This window comes from Bos javanicus, chromosome 10 (genome assembly GCF_032452875.1).
Source record: "Bos javanicus breed banteng chromosome 10, ARS-OSU_banteng_1.0, whole genome shotgun sequence".
NCBI lineage: Eukaryota > Metazoa > Chordata > Mammalia > Artiodactyla > Bovidae > Bos > Bos javanicus.
Genome location: NC_083877.1, coordinates 83,543,133 through 83,565,348, shown reverse-complemented (window position 1 = coordinate 83,565,348; position 22,216 = coordinate 83,543,133). Strand labels below are relative to the sequence as shown.

The window sequence follows — 22,216 nt, the reverse complement described above, 5'->3', positions numbered from 1 at the left end:
AGCACACAGAGAAAAGAGAGGGACCAAGCCAGACCACTCCCTGGGACCCTCTGCTTCAGAACCAGGAGGTCCCACCTTGCATGTGTTCTAGAGGCTCTGAGCAAACAGCTGTCTCCCGTGGGGGTGCCCACCCTATCCAAATGGAGCCCTGGGCTCAGCCTACAAGGAGCCCACAACCATGAGCCCTGCTGTCTGCCGCAGATGCCCTGGCCACGTGGCCTCCAGTGCTTGGAGGTGTTGCCCCTCCCTCATCTCACAGGCTCACCCCCCAAAAAATGATGAAAGAAGATGTCAACTTGTATGACCACAGACCTCTTTCCTTAAAGGATCCCGGGTGACCTTTTGCTGTGGTGAAAGCAACACCTATGCCTCTTTGGGGCTCCTCTTCTCTGTATTCTGAAGCGCTGGCAGAGACTGAACCACTTGGCTGGTGAGCTGGCAAGATTTTTCTAGGCATCATGCAAAAACATCACGCTCTAAGTACCCCTTTCACTGGAGAGATGCAAAGGAGCTTGGGGAGACAGACGTGGAGAAGCCTTTGCAGTGGATCCAGTTGAGTCCTGGTCAGTCTCTCTCTTTCCCTCCCCTGCTCCAAGGCCAGCTGCCTGGGCTTGACCAGTCCGGGGGAGGAAGGACCATCCCGGCATGGCCAGCACCACAGATGGGCAGTGTCCTCGAGCTGTGCCACATGGCATGGCCCTGGCATCCACCCTTCACAGGGACCACAGGGGAGGTGCAGCCACAGGGCCCCCCGAGGATGCCCTGGGTGAGGGGTGAGGTGCATTCAACTCTGCACCCTCAGGACCTGGGTCACAGTGGACGCCAGGCTGGTATCTGTGGCCACAGGAATGACTGCAAATGGAGGCGGAGGAAAGGACCTAGTTCTAGGTGACCCAAGAGTCCTAAAGTTGTGTGATTTAAAACCAAAGCTTCCCCTATATATCCAATTATGCTGAATATCATACAAGTAGAATATGGGCTTGCAGAGAGGATTTTAGAAGCTCTTGGGCTATACTTTTTATCTCAGGTTGTTCTATTTCCTTTATCCGCTCTCCTGTCACGGATCAGAAGGGACCCTCTTTAAGTCTGGATTTATGCATACACGCTGGGGGAGGAGATTAGTTACTGCACACTCACACCCGCTCACATCCACTCTCTCACCCAGGACTGACTGCAGCCCTCCTGGAGCGAGGCGCTGGCAGAGTACAGGCGGTAAGGCAGGAGGAGGCCCTGACACCTGCCAGGGACACCCTCCTCTGTGTGCTCCCGGCCTGAAATGCATGCAGATTTCATGGCCCTGGCTACACTCAGACTGGGCAAGGCAGGGCTGAACCAGTTCATGTTCTCACCCAGGGCCCCTCACAAGGACCAGGATGCTGTGGTCCTCTGTCCACATCTCCACAATGGTGCAGGTGGCTGAGAAATAGCCAGGTTAAGGGAGCCTCTATACAGCTCCACGGGCTTTTGGAGTAGCTCAGTTGGTAAAGCATCCGCCTGTGATACAGGAGACCCAGGTTCGATCCCTGAGTGGGGAAGATCCCCTGGAGAAGGAAATGGCAACGCACGCCAGAGGAGTCTGGCTACAGTCCATGGGGTTGCCCAGAGTTGGACATGACTTCGTGACTAAACCACAAACCACACACCACTCCATCTTGGGGCCCCGTGGACAGGGATGAGCAGGGAACACGGGGAGAAGCCCCAGGGCTAGCTCATGGGGACCAGGCTGAGGGTGGGATTTGAGGCTGAACTAGTCATGCAGAGTCTGCCTGGGCACAGCATGCTGGCCACAGAGGGGGTGGTTTCCCACCCAGGACACTTGCAGGCACGGCCTAGGAGGCTGGTCTGAGCACCATCCTGATAAAGTGGTCCAGAGTCAAGCCTTCTATTACAAATACTCAATTAGGAATTGAAGCAAAGTGTAGAATAATGCCTCAGCACAAGAAAAGAGCTCTTCTGTGTTATAACCTGAAATCAGATATTCAACCTTATCTGGTTTACAATAGGTACACAGCCACCTGGAATGGCCTCGCTAGTCCAGTTAATCAGCATCTACCCATCCTCCCAGGACTGCGTGGTGTGCGAGGGTCCCCCCACCACAGCTCCGCTCTCAGGGTCTTCCAGCTGAGAGCAGCCCCCCTCCCTCTTTCTTGTCTACATCAGTATCTTGTATACTCTTCAAAGCCCAGCTTATGATGTGCCTAGTCTGGTAGGATGTTTTGAAAACATTACCAAAATGGTTCTCAGAGTTTACACTCATTTATATTCATTTAATGATTTAAGGATTTCTTGTGTGTTTTCTTCAAGGACCGACAAGGTTGCTGCAGGCAAAGATCATGCATCTTGTCTTTCTTACACCCCCTCAGCAGATTCTTGGGGGCTGGAGACAGCATAGGTGTGTGATAAATATCATTTGATTGATGTACAGAACTGATATGGTCTCCAACTCTGAATATATAACATGGATTTTGCGCATTAACACTATAGCACACAGTCTTTTGTTCACAGCATATGGTCTTTTTAAAGTAAAAAAAAAATTAATAAAGTCACTCTTTGGAAAAATGCCATTGGAAGACGGGAATTAACCTTGTATGTAAAAGAGATCCTGGTGCCCAGAAAACACTGAGATTTCCATCTTACCCACTGAGAAGACAACACTTGGCCAAGATGAGTCAGGGTCTTAGATAAGCCACATTTTCTGTATGTCTCTGTTTCTACATCTAATACAATGAAAGCCTGAATAAATCCCGGGTTACTCAGTTTTGCATGACCACCATCCCTACCCCTTTTTACAAGCTCCCTTTCTTTTCTCTTACAATGAATCCCATGTTTTAAAAGTTTCTTTTTTTTCTACTAGACAGTAACTATCAACACATTAGTACATTTTCCCCATCTTGATTACTCACAGACCAATAGAACAATCAATGTTTTCACTGGCATCAAGTGACCAAAGCAACCACTACATGGAGTTGCTAGAATTCCCCCCAAAAAGAAAAGTATATTTTGATTAGCTTTTAGAGTTACATCTCCAGTTCTTGAACAGTATTAACTGTGACTTCTTGAAATTCTGAAGTGAACCCACTGACCCCTCTTTTTTCTCGTTAGCCTGTCAAGTATTCAGGACCCCAGAGATTGGAAAGTTTTGAAGGGAAAGGTCTCTGAGCTCCCTTTCTGCCATGGAGCTCCATGGTTTTATGGTTTTAGTGTAAGGATGGTGTCATTAAATCCATTCGACCATTGACTTATTATTGAAGACATGTTTCCAATAGCTTGAACACATGTCATCTGGATTTAAAGAACCAAACACTGTGGTGTTGGTGGGTGCTCATCCAGTGATAATAAAGCTTGAACATAAAGTTTGTTCTCCAACCTTGGCCACATTAATTGGAATTTGAATTTGAGCCATAGCATTTGACTGAGAAAGGGAGGTGGCGAGGGAAACTGATGATGTAAATTTCTTCAGATACTCTGCGCACAACTCAAACCTTGGAGAGATGTACCTGAGGTTTTCTGAACTGAATTCCGACTCCAGGAATCGTAGAAACTGGTCCCGCCCCACCTGGTCCTTCAAGATCTCATCGAAAGAGAAGCCCCATCTCTTCACTCGCTGCTGGCTGGGCTCTTTGCTTTGGGAGAGGGAACAAAGGTTTAAAAGGTGATTAATACCAGGCAGAAACCTGTAGCACAGTTTCTTTAACAACTCAAATTTATTTAGCTGTCACAGGCCAAAGGGAAATGTCTCATTTAAGTGACAGATTCCATCAAACCTGTACAAATGCTTAATGTAGTCTTTTTTACACCAACACTAGCCAAGGGTAAAAGTCTCTTTAAAGAGGTGTTTGAAAGGGGCCACATCGAGGGGATGCTCGCCAAGTGCTGCTTACAGGACATACAACAACTCTGCTGATTTGGCTTCCCTGGGCCACTCCTGTCAGTCATAGGTCCAACTCTTGACTCCATACTTTTATTTTTTTCACTTAAAAACTGAGGATGCTTTGTGAATCTGATCTTTCATCAAAGATGCTGCCCCCACCTCCTGCCCCTTCCTCAATTCCCAGGGGAAAAACAGAGTCCAGTTTAGAACCAAGTGATGTTCAACTGATCAGAAATACATCAACTCATCCAGGATAAACCCCATACAGGTGCTTAGAAGCAGAATGTTGCATCCATTCATTGATTTAACCACCACCTGCACAGTGTCTACAATGGTCCAGGCATCGTTCCCAGCCTTCACACCTGTTAACTCACTGAGTCCTTGAAACTACTCTGAAAAATGTACTAACACCGTCCCCATTCTGCAGATAGGGAAACTGAGGCCTGGTGACAATTTACCCAAAGACACACTAGGAAGGGATGGAGTTGAGGCTCAAGTCCAGACTGTGTGGTTCCAGAACACAGCCCTCAGCTTTGCCATGCTGCCTCACGTTCATGGGACTCTCTCCAAACCAAAGTGCAGGGAGGGGGGACAGAGAGTTAGTTGGTCTTATTCATTTGGTGTTGGAAGATGAAAATATTTCCTTCCGCTTCTTTCCATTTACAGTTCCTTTGCTGCATTTACTCCTCTGACTTCTTTAAGCAGCAACAGATTTCTAGTTCATGAGCTATATACTGCTATCTCTCACTCAAGTGGTAGTCTGTGGACCAGCAGTGGAACTTCAGGACCCATCTCAGACCCGTGGAATTGAAATCCACAGCTTAGCAAGATCCCTGGGTGATTTAAGTGCACATTAAACTCTGAGACACATTGGTCTACCAATATTTATTTCCCCCCCATTTTTTGATATCCATTGATTTATTGATGTTTAACTTAGGTCCAAAAAGAATCAGAGGTTTACAAGAACACACAATTACAAAATCAAAACAATAACAAAATCCCCAAACCCTTAAACATAGGCAAGTATGATAATAGGAACAAGTAATGGTGAATCTTGGTTGTTGTCGTTTAGCTGCTACGTCATGTCCAACTCTTTTGCGACCCCATGGACTGTAGCTCACTAGGTTCCACTGTCCATGGGATTTCTCAGGCAAGGATACTGGAGTGGGTTGCCATTTCCTCCTTCAGGGGATCTTCCCAACCCAGAGATCGAACCCATGTCTCCTGTATTGGCAGGTGGATTCTTTACCAGTGAGCCACCAGGGACACCCCAATATAGGAAAGAATAGTAATAAAAACGAGTGATGATAAGTCTTAGTAGGGGATGGTTATTATACCAGAAAACCTAGGCTGGGGGAACTACTGCCAGTGAGCAAAAAAATTTTTTAGAGCTTCCTTGGAGCCAAGATAAAAAGAGATTTGAATGGATTGAACCACTTTCAATGTTTGAAAGAGGTAATATGTTAAGTTTGTCAGTAAAGACAACTTTTGCTCTAGTATTGAATTATAAGAGGAAGTGTCTCACAAGTCTTTACATAAGGAGCATTGAAACACAATGAATGATATTTCTGATACCTTTATTTAAAAAAAAAAAAGTGCAGGAAACTTTTACATACAGCTATTGGATTGCCAAAAAGTTCATTTGAGTTTTTTCATAACATGCAAACTTCTCAGAGTTTAATGTGCACTTAAGTCACTCAGGGATCTTGTTAAGCTGGGAATTCCAATTCTGTGTGTCTGAGGTGGGGCTAAGATCCCACTGCTGGTCCACCACTTGAGTGGGAGATAACAGCATGTGTCCGTGAATTAAATGCTTTCAACAAAAGTCAAAAGCATGATATTAAATTCTAGGGTGGTGAAGGTATATCTCTGGAGAGCCAAATAACGAAGTATGTAGCTTCATTGTCATCAAGGGCATGATATCCCACTCCAGTATTCTTGCCTGGAGAATCCCCATGGACAGAGGAACCGGGCAGGTTATAGTCCATGGGGTTGCAAAGAATTGGGCACAACTGAGTGACTAAGCACAACACAGAACAGTTTCATTGTCATCTGGCTTGATACAAGAAAACTTCAAAAACTGGTGGAGAAAATATTCCATTCATTTTCAGGCTTTTTGCAGGAGCTCAACAGTAGTCGTCTCTTCACTCCCCAAGTCCAAACACATGCTCCCCATGCAGCTCTATTGCCAAGGACGGAAGGTGGAAACAGAAAGTGTGTTGGTGTGGAATGAATGCTAGCCACATTAAAAGGCTCTTGCCCACAGGGTTCAGAACCACTACACTGTAGCCTCTGCAAATGATGTAAGGAAGGTGCATTTTATCTGCAAGCACTAAGCTGTAAGCCCTACAGCTCACACACAGCGATGACATCCACATATTTCCCTTCTTTTTAAAAATAGACACAAACTTTTTTTATGATGTCTTCCATGGAATTTCCCAGGCAAGAATACTGGAGTGGGTTGCCATGCCCTCCTCTAGGGGATCTTCCCAATCCAGGGATCAAGCCCAGGTCTCCCACATTGCAGGCAGATTCTTTACCATTTGAGCCACCAACAATGAGGAATTCCAAGATAGATTTTTTTTTCCCCAGTGTTCAAGGCTGGGCTTTCTGTAATGAGCCAAGAAGACAGATCCTAGAGTCTCTCAAACTCAAGCCACAGAATCAAACTCAACAGCTTTCCAGAGGACAAAAAGCGCTGTTACTATTGAGGCAAGCAACAAATGGAAGCCCCACCGAGCTGCAGGAACGCATCTGCTTTTGCCAGGGTCGTGCTGTGACCTGGGATGGCCACCAAGGTTGCAGGGCTCTTCGGGGATGGTGCTGATGACAGCTATACCCCAATCAGTGGCGGTGCCCAGAGAGTCAGGTGTGGAAAGTTGCTCAGTTTTTGTCGTGACTGTGTTATGGACACACGTCCACCACCAGCATCACTACTTTCTTGTTTGCAAGCAGTGAGCCATATTCATCCCACCAGGTTCCTTGGTGGTGGCAGGGGGAAGAGTGGTGGAGGATAAGGGCCATTTTGGGGGTAAGCCAGAGAGCCAGGGGTGTCTCTAGATGGCCTAGGACAGATGTCTGGATATACAGGGAGCTGCAAGCTCAGCCTTCAGCAGAAACAAGGAGTTTTGGAGAGACAGGCTACCCTGGTGTGGCGGTTTCCTAGTTGGCCAACATACAAGCAACTGGACAGCTTAAAATAGAAATCGATTCTCTCACAGTTCTAGAGGCTAGAAATCTGAAATCAAGGTGTTAACTGGGCCACACTCTCTCTGAAGGCTCTAGAGGAAAACCTGTTCCATGCCTTCTTCTTAGCTTCTGATGCTGCCAGAAATCCTTGGCATCCATGGCCTGCTCACACATTACTCCAATCTCTGCCTCTGTCATCACATGGTATTCTGCCTCTGATAGAATGGTATTCTGTATCTGTATCTGTATCACATGGTATTCTGCCTCTGTATCTGGTTTTTCACATGGCATTTACTCTGTATGTGCCAGTGTTTCTGTTTTCTCTCCTTATAAAGACATCAGTCATATTGGATTGGACTTCCCTCCAATTGGTGGCTCAGTGGTAAAGAATCCGCCTGCCAATGCAGTCAATGCAGGCTCAATCCCTGGGTCGGGAAGATCCCCTGTAGAAGAAAATGGCAACTCACTCCAATATTCTTGCTTGGGGAATTCCATGGACAGAGGATCCTGGCAATCTACAGTCCATGGGGTTGAAAAAGAGTTGGACACAACTCTTAGCAACTAAACAACAAGAGCAACATATTGGAGTAAGAGCTTACTCTACCCCAGGGTGACCTCATCTTAACTAATTGCATCTTTAATGGTCCTGTTTCCAAATAAAGTCACATTCTGAGATTCTGGGAAGGACTTGAATTTTTAGGTGACACTATTCAACCTAGTACATCTGGGTTCCTTCAGTTACTCATTATTCACAATCCTATTTCTGTGTCTGGGCACCCTATATCTGCTCTTTTTCTTCTAATAATCTGGTCATTGGGATCTATTCTATTAAAAGCTTCTTGGATATAACTTTCCTATCCATGTCTTTCTTGTACCTCTTGGTTATTTGAAGCACCATCCCTTTGAAGGTTCAAGATCAGATGTGAACAGGTTGCTACCATGGAATGGTCTCTTGTGGTTATAAAATAATTCTGAAAAGTTATCTCTGGACATCCATCCCCAGGTGACTAGTACCATAACTTTCCCTTGGTCTCACTCAGATAATCCATGGAACTCACAGCCCCTATATTTTCATCCGTTGTATAGAAAGGCTTTCTCATGACATATCTCTAATTATGGTTTTGTACCATCACTTAACTTTTAAAGGGTTTATGTCACTGTCTTTGCAGCTATCTTGTGAGCTCTCTGAGGGCAGAGACCACATCTCTGTATTTATCATAGTGCTTTTCACACAGCACGTGTTTAACACTAAAGGGAAATCAGTAAGAAAATGTGTACAGTAAGTAATGTAGATGATGTGTCTTTATATTGACATCGATGTGTCCTTATATTTCTATTTGCTAGCTAGATGCCTTTTTCCAACTCTAATTTCTCTTCCATGCCCATTGCTTCTCACCAAATTCCAGCCTCCCACTGAGCAGCCCAAATTAACACAGCCAAGACAGGTGGCTCTCCCAGGGAGTCTGTCTTTCATTCCAGCTGTTCTCCCAAATTGAGAACAATAAAGCCAGATTCAGAATAAGCATCTATATATAAAAACATCAAGCTATCTTCAAAAGGTTTCGAGTTACTGGAAAAATTATGAAACAAGGGATTTTTCCTTAAAGAGTGAATAACCAATGAGTCCATCTCAAGATGAAGGTTATTGAAGAAACAATCACAATATTACTTAATGCTCCAAGAAAACCTGAGGGTCCTAATACTTCAACAAGGAGTGGTCCTGTTGTTTGTTACTCTGGAACAAACCATCTTCAAACTCAGTGGCTTGAAACAACAATTTATTCTTCTCTCTCAGCATCCCATGAGTTGACTGGGCCTAGCTGGGAGGTTCTCACTTCGGGTCTCTCAAGAGTTGTAGACGGATAGTAGCTGGGGGTGGTGTCATCTGAAGGGTGGACTGGGTTGGACATCCAAGATGGCTCATCACATGGCAGATGATGCTGGTTTTTGGCCAGAAGCTCAGCCAATGCTCTCAACCTCCACGATCTCCCTGATCACTTGGGTTTCTCATAACCAATAGGTTTGTAAGAAAGAATGTCTTAGGAGCAAATGTTTCAAATGACCAAGAGCTGTTTTATGATCTGTTCCCAGAATATTACTCCTGCCATACTCTGTCGGTTAAACAAGACATCAAGGCCAGCCTGGATGAAAAGTGAGGGAGGTGTCGCCTTTCCATAGAAGAAGCAGTCCCTGCATACAAAGAGGAAAGCCCTGATGGGGCTATATATGGAGACTGACTACCACAGGGAGGGAGATCGACTAATACCATGGATTACAGTTCTATCAAACTTGCTGAGTAGCTCAGTGATCGTCTCTGCCCCTCAGCACATTGGGCTAGTTGGGAGTGGATGCCTTTGACCAAGTAGGATGAGCTGGTTCCTTGTAGCTCTTTGCTCATGTGCCTGTTGCCCAGCAAAGAGAGAAGGTCAAACCAATACCATGTGGTGAGGGCAAATCATGAACCCCAATCCTGCAGGTTCTTGTTAGAGCCACTATCTCGCTGATGGCATCTTCCCAGGGACACTTTCCTGGTGGTATTCAAATGACAGTGGAGTGGAGTGAAGTGAAGTGAAAGTCACTCAGTCACGTGAGTGAGACTTCAGCCTTTGTGACTCCATGGACTATATAGTCCATGGAATTCTCCAGGCCAGAATACTGGAGTGGGTAGCCATTCCCTTCTCCAGGGGATCTTCAAACCCAGGTCTCGCACACTGCAGGTGGATTCTTTACCAGCTGAGCCACAAGGGAAGCCCAAGAATACTGGAGTGGGTAGCCTATCTCTTCTCCAGCAGATCTTCCTGACCCAGGAATTGAACCAGGGTCTCCTGCATTGCAGGCAGATTCTTTACCAACTGAGCTACCAGGGAAGCCCTCAGATGACAGAGCTCTCTCCAACTGAGATCTGGCAATTTGGGGATGATTCTTTCTCAGTGATGAGCCCTGGCAATCACTATCTTCTTTATCTAAATTTGACTTCTCAGAATTTTCACCGAATAAACTTCAGGTATATCCTTTAAAGAGGCAGTCTTGTATTGCCCCCTGAACATTCCTTTTCTCATCCTTGGATTTCTAGATCTAATAGTTTGTCTGAGAAGGAGAGAGGATTAAAGCACAATTTCATACTGTTTATGCTACATCCTGCTTCATCCTGCCAATTATTCTATTAATCCCTGTTGTTGTCTTTGACTGGTTTGTCTATAAACCCTACATGGCTGAGACAGTATGTTCAACTCTGTAGAATCCAGACGTTATCTGTGATGACCTCTGCCCTGGGCATTGGAAAGAGTCTGTACCCATTTACTCACGCCCAGGAGAAATCACAGCTCACCTCAGATGAACATGAAGTCCCAAGTGACCCCTACTGTCTCCCATGCTGCCTCGACTCTTCCATACAACTTCACCCATCTTCACCAAAAACCAACTTCATATAAGTGTCTGAGAGGGTAGAAGCCTTTACTGAAATTGGAGGGTCTTGAGAAGGGGGTACACATTGCATCATCCAACCCCCGGCAGTTTAGAAATCACATATTCAGTATTTCCACTTTGAAAAGTCCTCGGACACCTCAGCACTAGGGGTTTTCATGGCTCTGAATGGAGGCTGGCTCTCTCTTGTCTCTCTGCTCTTCTTTCCACCCTCACTTTTCACAGCCCTGAGGTCTCCCCTCTTGGGGACAAAAAGTACATTCATCTCATTTTCTTATGGGGCACAACCTCTCCACTTGTTGTTGAATCTTTGCCAACACTCCTGCTCTTAGGGCCTGACTCTGTGCCCCGAGTGACATTAATGTCCTTTGCCAAAAAGGAGGAATCCTGGAGCCGGGAGGTAAGACAGCATGTTATTCACTTTGCTACATGGGTATCTTGAGAAACTTTCTTACTTAGAAGATAGCACATAGTAGGTCTCAATACTCTTTATTAGTTACACTAAATTAAACTGAAACTGAGAAAAAGATGACCTCTGATTATTTTGCTGGTCACATTCAGCCCTTGCTTCATGCACAAAGGCTGTTTGGTCTCTAGACTGAACAAGCATGTTGGCGCTGATCCCTGACTCCGTATCACCAGAGGCAGGTTCCCAATCACTGCCAGCTGTCTGACTGGGTGGGAATGTCCTGCTGGGAGAAGAAAGAGGGCCTCACATTCTCGTCATTCTCCCTTGTATCTGTGTAACTAGCTTGAAGATGAACAGAACACTGTAGGTGTTAGGTCAGATGTTATGATGACAGTAGAAGCCTGAGCTGTAAAAACAGAGCCAGAACCTAGCTGTGGGGGCAGTGAGTCCCTTGGGGACAAAGTGCTGATACATTTGAATAAACCAACAGGCCAGGTGGCCACCATCTTCCCAAACTATCATGCTTTTTGCCTTTTTTTTTTTTTTGCTGACTTACAAGAAAGAAGGAGGAAATGCCAATGTCATCAAGGTGAATTAAATTCACACACTTAACCTCTCTTCCTTTCCCAAATGCCAACAGCATTACCAACAAAATGGTCACTTCTCCATTCACCCTCCATCCAACCTATACTTTCTGAGTATCTACTACATGCCAGACACAGGTCTAGGTGCTAAAATAACTGTAAGTCTTATTTAGAAAGAGATCCAGGGGGAGGATGTGATCTAGAAAGACTGGATGGATGTGGGGTGGCCACTACAGAGTGAGTGGTCACCGAAGACCTTTCTGAGAAAAAGACACCAATGCTGAGTGAGGCTTGAATGAAAAGGGAAGCCAGTCATGTGCGGGTCTGTGAGAGTGGTCCAGGAGGAGGGAACAGATAAGAATCTGGAGTTCAGTGAAATATCAAAACCAAAATAAAACACAGAGTGTAAGAGGCAAATAAATTTCCTACCAGCAGAGGACAAACGTTGAGGAACTTTGGGAACTTACGAAGCAGGTGAACTGGTGACAAAGCTGAGCGTGGGCCACCTAGGCTTCCAGTGGGGCCATCTGGGAATAAGGTGACTGAGTGTTACCAGCAGAAGCCTGGGAAAATCCCAAGCCCTGAGCAGCAAGACTGGAAGTAGGGGCAGTTGGCAGGTAGTGAATGGGGGTGCATAGGGGAGGAACTCAGAAATATGAGACACGGGTTCCCTGGGCCAAGAGGGTCTCTAAGTAAAAGGGGGACATTTTCTGGCCAGCTTCTTACATGGGAAGTAAAGCCAGAGGGTGGTGCCTGTGTAACCTGGGACTGGTAGAGCTAATATGGATGAGAAAACATCTCAGCAAGGCAGGGAGACTTCCAAAGATGCTGAGGTTTCCTCCTGCTGCTCACTGGTTTCTGCAGATCTCTCTGTGCCCCCCTAAGATCCCTCAACAGATGGGAGAAGAGTGTCCTTCTTGGGGTGCGCCGTGGAGAGGAGACTGAATGACTTAAATGCATCAGGCCCGAAACAGAGTGGCGCGCCTGGCTGCGGGAACGTTAGGCCGAGGAAAGGCTGGGCTTCCAGGTCAGGCCTGTAATTAGCGTAAGATTAAACAAACACGCAATCCATCGCTGCCAGAAACGGCGCACTTAACTGACCCAGAGAGGGGACTAGGCACTGGTACTTTTTCAAATAAGCTCTCCGGGTGGTTCTAACATATAGTGAAAGTTGAAAGCCAGGACCTTCACTTATGAAAACCAGTAGTACCCAAATTGTCTGAAAGGACTGATCTGCTCTGAACAGTGATTGGAGTAATGACACAATGAACAGAAACAATGATTCTCTGATCAATGATGCCCTGTGAAATAAACTAAGTGGCAGAAATAGAGGGGAGATATGAAAAAAGTCTGAATTCCTTCCAGGGCAATTCAAGAGGATATACATCACTAGAACAGAGCAGGCTGTGAAGAAAAAGCAGTCCAAGAATATTATAAATTCTTGGAAATTAAAAGCACAAGTGTCAACTACCCTTCCCAGCACTCAGTAGGAAAAAAAAAAAAAAAAAAACTCGTTAAAGTATAAAGTCACAGAATGGGTACCACTGAGACTGGTGACTCTGAAGAGTAACTCAAGAGATTCTATTCTTGAATATAGAAGAAAAAGACTAAGAGATGGAATTTTTAATAGAGAAAAGATAAGAGATGGTGCTACTACACAGCAGATGACCAGAGTTCCTACCAAAGGATTTCCTGAAAAGAGAGGGTAGAATGGAGAGAAAAGAGTAGCAATAAAGGAGAGGGAGAGAGAGAGAAGAGAAGCAAGTTAAAGAAAGATGTAAATTCTTGGATCAGATCAAAGGGACTACCAAGGGCATGTCAGAAATAATTAAAAAGAAGTTGTCTTTCTTACATGGGGCTTCCCAGGCAGCACTAGCGGTAAAGAACCCGTCTGACCAATGCAGGAGACATAAGGGACATGGGTTCAGTCCCTGGGTCAGGAAGACCCACTGGAGGAGGAAATGGCAACCCACTCCAGTATTCCTGCATGGGAAATTCCATGGACAGAGGGGCCTGGCAGACTACAGTTCATAGGGTCACAAAGAGTCGGACACACACACACACACTCACACATGACTAGCTAACACAAAACTCGACTAATAAAGTAAAACTCAAGGAAGAGAAAAATAAACAAGGAGAAAAATTAGATTCAGAAAACAAACAGCTGAGAAAAATGTTAACTATGTGATCTGAGTAAATGTGACTGCTTTCTATCCCCATGTCCAAGGCAAAACACATCACTAGAAAAAAGGCAAAGAACACACACAAAAAAACAGGCAAGCCACCAAAGAAAAATGAGTATCTAGTAATCATAAGAATAGATCCTCAAGTATTTTAACAAAAAAAATAAGCAAAATGAGATGTTTATTTTAATCTGTCAGATTTGCAAAGATGAAAAAGATTGATAATGCTTGGGTTGTTTTTAAGTTGTTTCAGAGTTATTTGAAATATATATAAATTGGAAGAAAATATATTATGTTTACTTTGCTCCTAAATGAGCACACACGTGCTGTGGAGCGCTGCACATCTTCTCAACCCCACCACCTTCATTTCCTATTCCGTGTTGATTTTTGCCCAATAATTCCTTTTTATCATAGCAACTGCCCTGAACACCCGGATTTGCAAAGATATGGCATCACTGAAAGGAATATAATGTGATCTAACGTTGAAAACAGGGAACACCTTAAGTTAGTCATTTATACAGTATCTGACATAGGTTGAACATCAGTGTTTTCCTTAATGATTTAGAATGTCTCCCGGGAATCCTGTGAGTTCCCTGCAGCAGCCCAGAATGCTTGGGTGCAGTTTGGGAACCATGGCATTAAACTATCAACAAAGGCTCTTTCTGGAAAGTGAGATTGGGATGGAGCGAGAGAGAGTTTTCTTTCTCATATACGTTTAACAGTTTGAAGGGCTTCCCAGGTGGTCCTTAGTGGTAAAGAACCCACCTGCTAATGTAGGAGACATGAGATGCAGGTTCAATCCCTGGGTTGGGAAGGTCCCCTGGAGGAGGGCATGGCAACCCACTCCAGCATTTTTGCCTGGGAGAATCCCATGGACAGAGGAGCCTGGTGGGCTACACTCCACGGGGCTGCAAAGAGTGCACTCCATGGGGCTGAAGCAACTGAGCATGCATGCATACACAAAGACAGTTTGAACCTTTTATAATGAGCATCTGTGACTTCTATTCCTTCTTACAAGGTTTCCATCTTAAGAAAAGAAGTCAGAAAAAAAGACAAGGGTGAAAGTGAATGAGAGAGATACAAAGAAATGAAGAACAAAATAAAGAATTGTCTAGCCAAGGGCAGAGGGTGCAAAGGCACAACATACTGGGTTCCTCCCATAATCTCCAATGTGGTCTAAGACCCCCTGGGCTTTAGTTGCTTAGCTATTAAGTAAACACACTAGCTTCTCTCATCTGTATGGGCTTCCCTGGTGGCTCAGACAGTAGAGAATCCTCCTTCAATGCAGGAGCCTAGGGTCGATCCCTGCAGTCGGGAAGATCCCCTGGAGAAGGAAATGGCAACCCACTCCAGTGTTCTTGCCTGGAGGATTCCACGGACAGAGGAGCCTGGAGGGCTACAGTCCACGGGGTCACAAAGAGTCAGACTGAGCAACTAACACTTTCACTTTTCTCTCATCCAGAAGGAACTTCTGAACGGAACCATTGTGCCTGTTACTCCAGAAGAGCAGAGGGATGAAGACCACAGCTCTGGGGCCCTCTGCCTGGGTTCTAATCCTAATCCTACCACCTTCTTGCTGTGTGACCTTGAGCAAGTCCATTAACTCCCATTTTCCATCTGTTCAATTCTGAGAATAATGTTTACCTGTTGTGGTGACTCATTGGAAGATACTTACTAGAGGTCAAGTACAGAGTGCTGCTGCTGCTGCTGCTAAGTCGCTTCAGTCGTGTCAGACTCTGTGAGACCCCATAGATGGCAGCCCACCAGGCTTCCCCGTCCCTGGGATTCTCCAGGCAAGAACCCTGGAGTGGGTTGCCATTTCCTTCTCCAATGCATGAAAGTGAAAAGTGAAAGTGAAGTCGCTCAGTCGTGTCAGACTCTAGCGGCCCCATGGACTGCAGCCCACCAGGCTCCTCCGTCCATGGGATTTTCCAGGCAAAAGTACTGGAGTGGGGTGCCACTGCCTTCTCTGAAGTACAGAGTAAATGCTAGCTATTATTGTTGTTGTTGCTAATGTATGAAAAGCAAATGATCCACAGATTCTTGCCCTCCAGAAGTCAGAACTAGCAACTATGACGGACTGTCCCAGTTATCATAACATCCATAGAATCAGAGAGAGGTCAGAGGGAAGCCATAAAGGATCCACATACAATACTATAAAGAGGTAGAAACCATGAGCAAGGAAATCATTTGGGTGGTTACAGGAGGAGTTTCTGTTCTGTTGATAAAAAGAGTCAAATTAAGATGGGGTACAATAATAATCTCCTATTCTCATGCACTGTGCTCCTCCCCCCACTTCCAAACATTGAAACATTTTTGTTTTTTTTACCTCATCTCTATGTCCCATAAAGCGATATCATCACTGATCCAGGGATTGGACGGCTCAGCTGGTGTGATCAAAGGGTCATATTCCATGTACTGTTCCGTGTAAGCAATTAAGCTGTAGAAGGAAAGCAGAGCAAAGAATACCACCAATTTCCCATAACAACAGGTATTCTGTTTAACACAAACATCATATCAATCTTCATATAATTCCAAGTTAAAGGGAAAAAAGTATGACCCCCGCTCCCACTTCTGACAACTCAAACTGTTTTCATTTGTCCTTGCTCTCTCCCCATGATGGACATATTGTTTCTGCATTATTGCAGTCATAGTATACACATAAATTTTGTATCTTTTTCCCACCTAACTCTTTCCCTGAATCTTGGTGCATCCCTCCCTGGTTATGCTAGCTTTACTGATACACTGGTCCAAACCTGCCTGTGTATCACCCTCCCATGGGGACTGCAGATCTCAGGGCATCTGGGGCACACAGCGGATGCTACAGCTTTTCAAGGCTGCCAGCCCAGTATTCCTTCCCAGCTGGATGGATTTCTTTACTATAAAGCCTTTAAAGTCCTGGCAGACCAAAAGGAGTTAACCTATATAAAGGATTTTCCCAAAAAGTAACTCAGTTTTTACAGTTATAATTTAAAAAATCATAATCTTTTTAAATAGAATTTCATTTTTTTAAAGTTCGTATAGTTAAAATGATAAAATAGTGCTAAACTCTTTCCTGTACAAAAAACAACAGCAATGTTTTTTTTCTCCTATCCCTTCTCACAGAGGCACCTACTTTCTGTCTTTATTTATTTATTTTTAGCATTTACCTGCTGCTGCTACTGCTGCTGCTAAGTCGCTTCAGTCATATCTGACTCTGTGTGACCCCATAGACGGCCTCAGATCAGATCAGATCAGATCAGTCACTCAGTCGTGTCCGACTCTTTGTGACCCCATGAATCGAAGCACGCCAGGCCTCCCTGTCCATCACCAACTCTCGGAGTTCACTGAGACTCACGTCCATCGAGTCAGTGATGCCATCCAGCCATCTCATCCTCTGTTGTCCCCTTCTCCTCTTGCCCCCAATCCCTCCCAGCATCAGAGTCTTTTCCAATGAGTCAACTCTTCGCATGAGGTGCCCAAAGTACTGGAGTTTCAGCTTTAGCATCATTCCTTCCAAAGAAATCCCAGGGCTTATCTCCTTCAGAGTGGACTGGTTGGATCTCCTTGCAGTCCAAGGGACTCTCAAGAGTCTTCTCCAACACCACAGTTCAAAAGCATCAATTCTTCGGCACTCAGCCTTCTTCACAGTCCAACTCTCACATCCATACATGACCACAGGAAAAACCATAGCCTTGACTAGACGGACCTTTGTTGGCAAAGTAATGTCTCTGCTTTTGAATATGCTATCTAGTTGGTCATAACTTTCCTTCCAAGGAGTAAGCGTCTTTTAATTTCATGGCTGCAGTCACCATCTGTAGTGATTTTGGAGCCCAGAAAAATAAAGTCTGACACTGTTTCCACTGTTTCCCCATCTATTTCCCATGAAGTGTTGGGACCGGATGTCATGATCTTAGTTTTCTGAATGTTGAGCTTTAAGCCAACTTTTTCACTCTCCACTTTCACTTTCATCAAGAGGCTCTTTAGTTGCTCTTCACTTTCTGCCATAAGGGTGGTGTCATCTGCATATCTGAGGTTATTGATATTTCACCCAGCAATCTTGATTCCAGCTTGTGTTTCTTCCAGTCCAGCGTTTCTCATGATGTACTCTGCATATAAGTTAAATAAACAGGGTGACAATATACAGCCTTGACGAACTCCTTTTCCTATTTGAAACCAGTCTGTTGTTCCATGTCCAGTTCTAACTGTTGCTTCCTGACTTGCATACAAATTTCTCAAGAGGCAGATCAGGTGGTCTGGTATTCCCATCTCTTTCAGAATTTTCCACAGTTTATTGTGATCCACACAGTCAAAGGCTTTGGCATAGTCAATAAAGCAGAAACAGATGTTTTTCTGGAACTTTCTTGCTTTTTCCATGATCCAGCGGATGTTGGCAATTTGATCTCTGGTTCCTCTGCCTTTTCTAAAACCAGCTTGAACATCTGCAAGTTCACGGTTCACGTATTGCTGAAGCCTGGCTTGGAGAATTTTGAGCATTACTTTACTAGCGTGTGAGATGAGTGCAATTGTGCTGTAGTTTGAGCATTCTTTGGCATTGCCTTTCTTTGGGATTGGAATGAAAACTGACCCTTTCCAGTCCTGTGGCCACGGATATTCCTAAATTATATGTTTTCATACCTGCTTTTGATTATCAATTTTAAACAAAGATTAACTTTCTACTTACCAGTCCCCAACTCCCTCCACCATTTCCTCCAAATGTAACACTTTTGTTATATCAGCAGTCAGTGTTCATGTTATTAAACTGTATAATAATTGTTTGCCACTGGGCTCAGGAGTGTATTACATTTTTTAAGTGTTCTAACAAATGTGTAAAAACACCTAGCAATACTTCCCCACAGCACATCAGATAATCAATCAGTTCTGTCTCTCTGTCTCCTGGAGGCCCTCTCCCCAAAGTCTTGAGTCCTCTTGCTCTATTCTGAACCATTTGTTCTATAGGCTTGATGCAAAACCGTCATCTCAGGCCTTCCTTCACTTCTGTGGGAGCCCTGGTGTCCTGGATTCCACGCCTGCCTACTGGTTTTACTCCCTGGCTGTGCTAAGGCACATCCTTTAGCAGTTTCCTAAGAAAGGATACACAAGAGCTAAATATTTTGAGTCTTTGCAGGCCTAAAATTGCTTTTACTTCATACTTCACTCACAGTGCTGGATATAGAACCCTGAGTTAAAAATCATTTTTCTTTCAGAATTTTGAAGGCATCGCTCCATTTCTTTTGATATCCAGTTTGTTATGATACTATTGAGAAGTCTGAACCCATTTTAATTTTTGTTCTTTTGTTTGGTTTCTTTTCTCTCTGGAAGCTTAGCGTCATCTCTTTATTGCTACGCTGCTGCTGCTGCTGCTGCTAAGTTGCTTCAGTCGTGTCTGACTCCGTGTGACCCCATAGATGGCAGCCCACCAGGATCTTCTGTCCCTGGGATTCTCCAGGCAAGACCACTGGAGTGGGTTGCCATTGCCTTCTCCCTTTATTGCTATAGTGCTTTCAAATTTCCCCACGACCCTTGCTGGTAGTTTTTATTCACTGTGCACAATGGGCAATCAATAGGTTAAAAAATATATATATATATATAGACACACACACACATATACATATATATATATTTCCCAGAAATCTCATGGTATTTCTTCAGTAATTTCATAACCTTCATCTCCTTGGTCTTCTCTTTTTATAATTATTTTAAATTAAATGTTGGAATTGATAATCCAATATTTCTAAATTTTCTCTATTTTTTTTTTCTCATCTTCTTGTCTATTGGTTCTTCTGAAATTTTCTTTATTTTTTCCACTATGGACTATCACTTTCTTACATTTCCAGAGTTCACTCTTGTTTATCTTGGTATCTAGTTCTCATTTTATGAATGAAATATCTTCTTAGGTTTCTGGGGATATTGTGTGCTCAGTCGTGTCCGACTCTTTGCATCCCCCTAGACTGTAGCCCACTAAGCTCCTCTGTCCATGGAATTTTCCAGGCAAGAGTATTGGAGCAGGTTGCCATTTCCTATTCCAAGGCATCTTCACAACCCAGGGATCAAACCTGAGTCTCTTACACTGGCAGGCAGATTCTTTACCTCTGAGCCACCAGAGAAAGCCAAAGTAGTGGTAGACAAACTTGTTCTGCAAGACCGAAATAGTTAATATTTTAGGCTTGGCGGACCAGATGGTGTCTGTTGCAACTACTTGGCTCTTCTATTATGGCACAAAAGCAGCCACAGATAATTCATGAATAAATGTGTGTGACTGTGTTCCAATAAAACTTTATTTGCAAACACAGGGAGTGGAGTGGAATGGATTTGGCCTGCGTGTTATAGTTAGCGGTCTCTTGCCTACGGGCATCTACATCTGGCTCCTGAGACCAAGGCATGGGAGGAGTCAGGGGTCCCAGAGCTTGTATGCAACTCACTCAGTAATTCTCTTGCTTTCAGCTTGCCCTTTGTGATGTGATGTGTCTGAGTTCTGAGCTAATGGGATTCAATTTCTCCAGAGAATTAAGTGCCCACCTCCTGCGTTTGTCATTAATGGGGAGAGAGGGTCTCTTTGTGGGCTTGGAATCACAGATGCAGAAGCTCCAGAGACTGACTACCTATTCCTCTGGGGTTACGCCCATGCCTCATTCTTGCCTCCCATGGTCCTGGGTGCCTTCAAGAACCAAAGCCAGATTTTGCTGGGCAAACTGGTTTTGTTATAATTCTCCCACCCCTAACAAAGAGGTCATGATGTTCTTCATTCTGTCCCCATTCAATTTATTTTTTATTAAAATTTGAAACATTTCTCATAAAAATTATGAGTATCACCCTTGAACTCACCACCCAATATAAAGAAGCACAACATTACAGAGACAGAAGCCTGTGGTCATGCTCCTTAATTCCATACACTTGTGATCTTGGAAAAATGTGTGGAAATTATTCATTCATTCATTTGTTGAGCTTGTGAGTTTATACTATTTATATTCCTTTACTGACATGTTACTTTTGGGGAGAGAGAGAAGACAAATATTTGTCCACAATATTATTAGTATCTTAAATGAATTTATTATAATTTATGTAATCATTTCCTTTATATTAGACATAAACTTTTTCTTTCTTTTAGTATACATAGTTCTGGCTACAGTAAAACAGCATTGTTCACATAAGTTTTTCTGCCTTTTAGGTTATTTATTTAGAATTAATATCCATAAGTGGAATTATTGGACCAGCAGGTATAAATCTTTTTATGGTTATCGATCCACAATAAAACTTTCCCGTAAGCATTGCCATCTTGAGTGTCACCAGCTTCCCCTGTAATGGCAGATTCAGAGTCACAATTCCTGCTACTGAATTGCAAAGAGCAGGCGTGGCCAAGTAGCTTGCTTCTGAGAATGTGAAGAAATTCGTTGGCAGCTCCATCTCATTGCTACTCAAAAACATGGTCCATGAAGCTCGGGACAGGTATCACTGGGAGCTTGTAAGAAATGCAGAAGCTCAGGTCCCACCCAGACCTACTGAGTCAGAATCTGCATTGGTAATAAGATCACCAGGTGAACGATATGCAAGTTTGGGAAGCACCACATCCCGTTCTTCAATTTTCTGAGAGGCTCAGGATGTTTTATTCATCAAAGGAAGATGAAGGAGCCTGTGATACTTTGAGTTTTAAACACACTGTCTCATGCATGGACTGTAACCCCACGGGGGTGGGAGGAGCAGTGGACCAAATTGAAAAGCTTTGGTTTCTGGTTCTTTGGTGAGCCACTGAACTGGTCTTTGTCCTGGTAGCACAGAAGGTAAAGAATCTGCCTGTGATGGGGGAGACCCAGGTTTGATCCCTGGGTCAGGAAGATCCCCTGGAGAAGGGAATGGCAACCCACTCCAGTATTCTCGCCTGGCGAATTCGGTGGAGAGAGGAGCCTGGTGTGCTATAAGGCAAGTTCACCATATATTACCTAATGGCTTTGATGAGCCCTCAGGACCTTTTGATAAGAGAACAGGAAAGCATTTCAAGAGTCCTCCAGTTACCCCACAACTATAAGATAGATGCTTGCAACCAAGACGGGCAGTTCACGCCCACGGTCCTATAAATCTCTTGCTGGTGGTACATTTGGTGTGGGCGAGGCTTCATCCATACAAGCCGTCCAGCGTCTCAGGTGGGAATGGACAGGCATGGGGGCTCTAAGTGAGCACTGTGATAGCGGGATCAAGAGGTAAGTTGGTGCTGTGATAGCTCCCAGGGCAGGCATCCCTTTGCCACATGGGCCAATTTCATGCTTCCTGAGGTGGACACATCCAGACAGACAGGGTGACGCACTCCAGCCCCTCAGGGACAGGAGCTCCTGGGCTCAGGACCCTCCCCGACCTGGCCCTATGTACCTCTTTGTCCGGCTGTTCATCTGTATCCTTTAATAAACTGGTAAGTGAAAGTGTTTCCCAGAGTTCTGTGAGACACTGAACAAATTAACCAAACCCAAGGAAGGGGTCATGGGAACTTCTGTTTATAGCCAAGTCAGACAAAAGTTGTGGGGAACCTACGGACTCGTTATGACTGGCATCTGAAGCGGGGTGAGTGAAAGTTGCTCAGTTGTGTCCG

At 44.5% G+C, this 22,216-nt stretch overlaps 1 protein-coding gene across 19 annotated transcripts in view; it reads right to left on the bottom strand.

The window, feature by feature from the left end:
* Positions 1 to 22,216, bottom strand: part of RGS6 (regulator of G protein signaling 6) — a 625,171-nt gene that overhangs the window by 59,681 nt on the left and 543,274 nt on the right. For all 19 annotated transcript variants that reach the window (XM_061429323.1, XM_061429321.1, XM_061429324.1 and 16 more), the window contains 2 exons: positions 15,989 to 16,099; positions 3,498 to 3,623 (listed from right to left, as the gene is read on the bottom strand). In XM_061429323.1, coding sequence (XP_061285307.1) covers positions 3,498 to 3,623; positions 15,989 to 16,099 — 237 coding nt within the window. The remainder of the gene's footprint in view (positions 1 to 3,497; positions 3,624 to 15,988; positions 16,100 to 22,216) is intronic.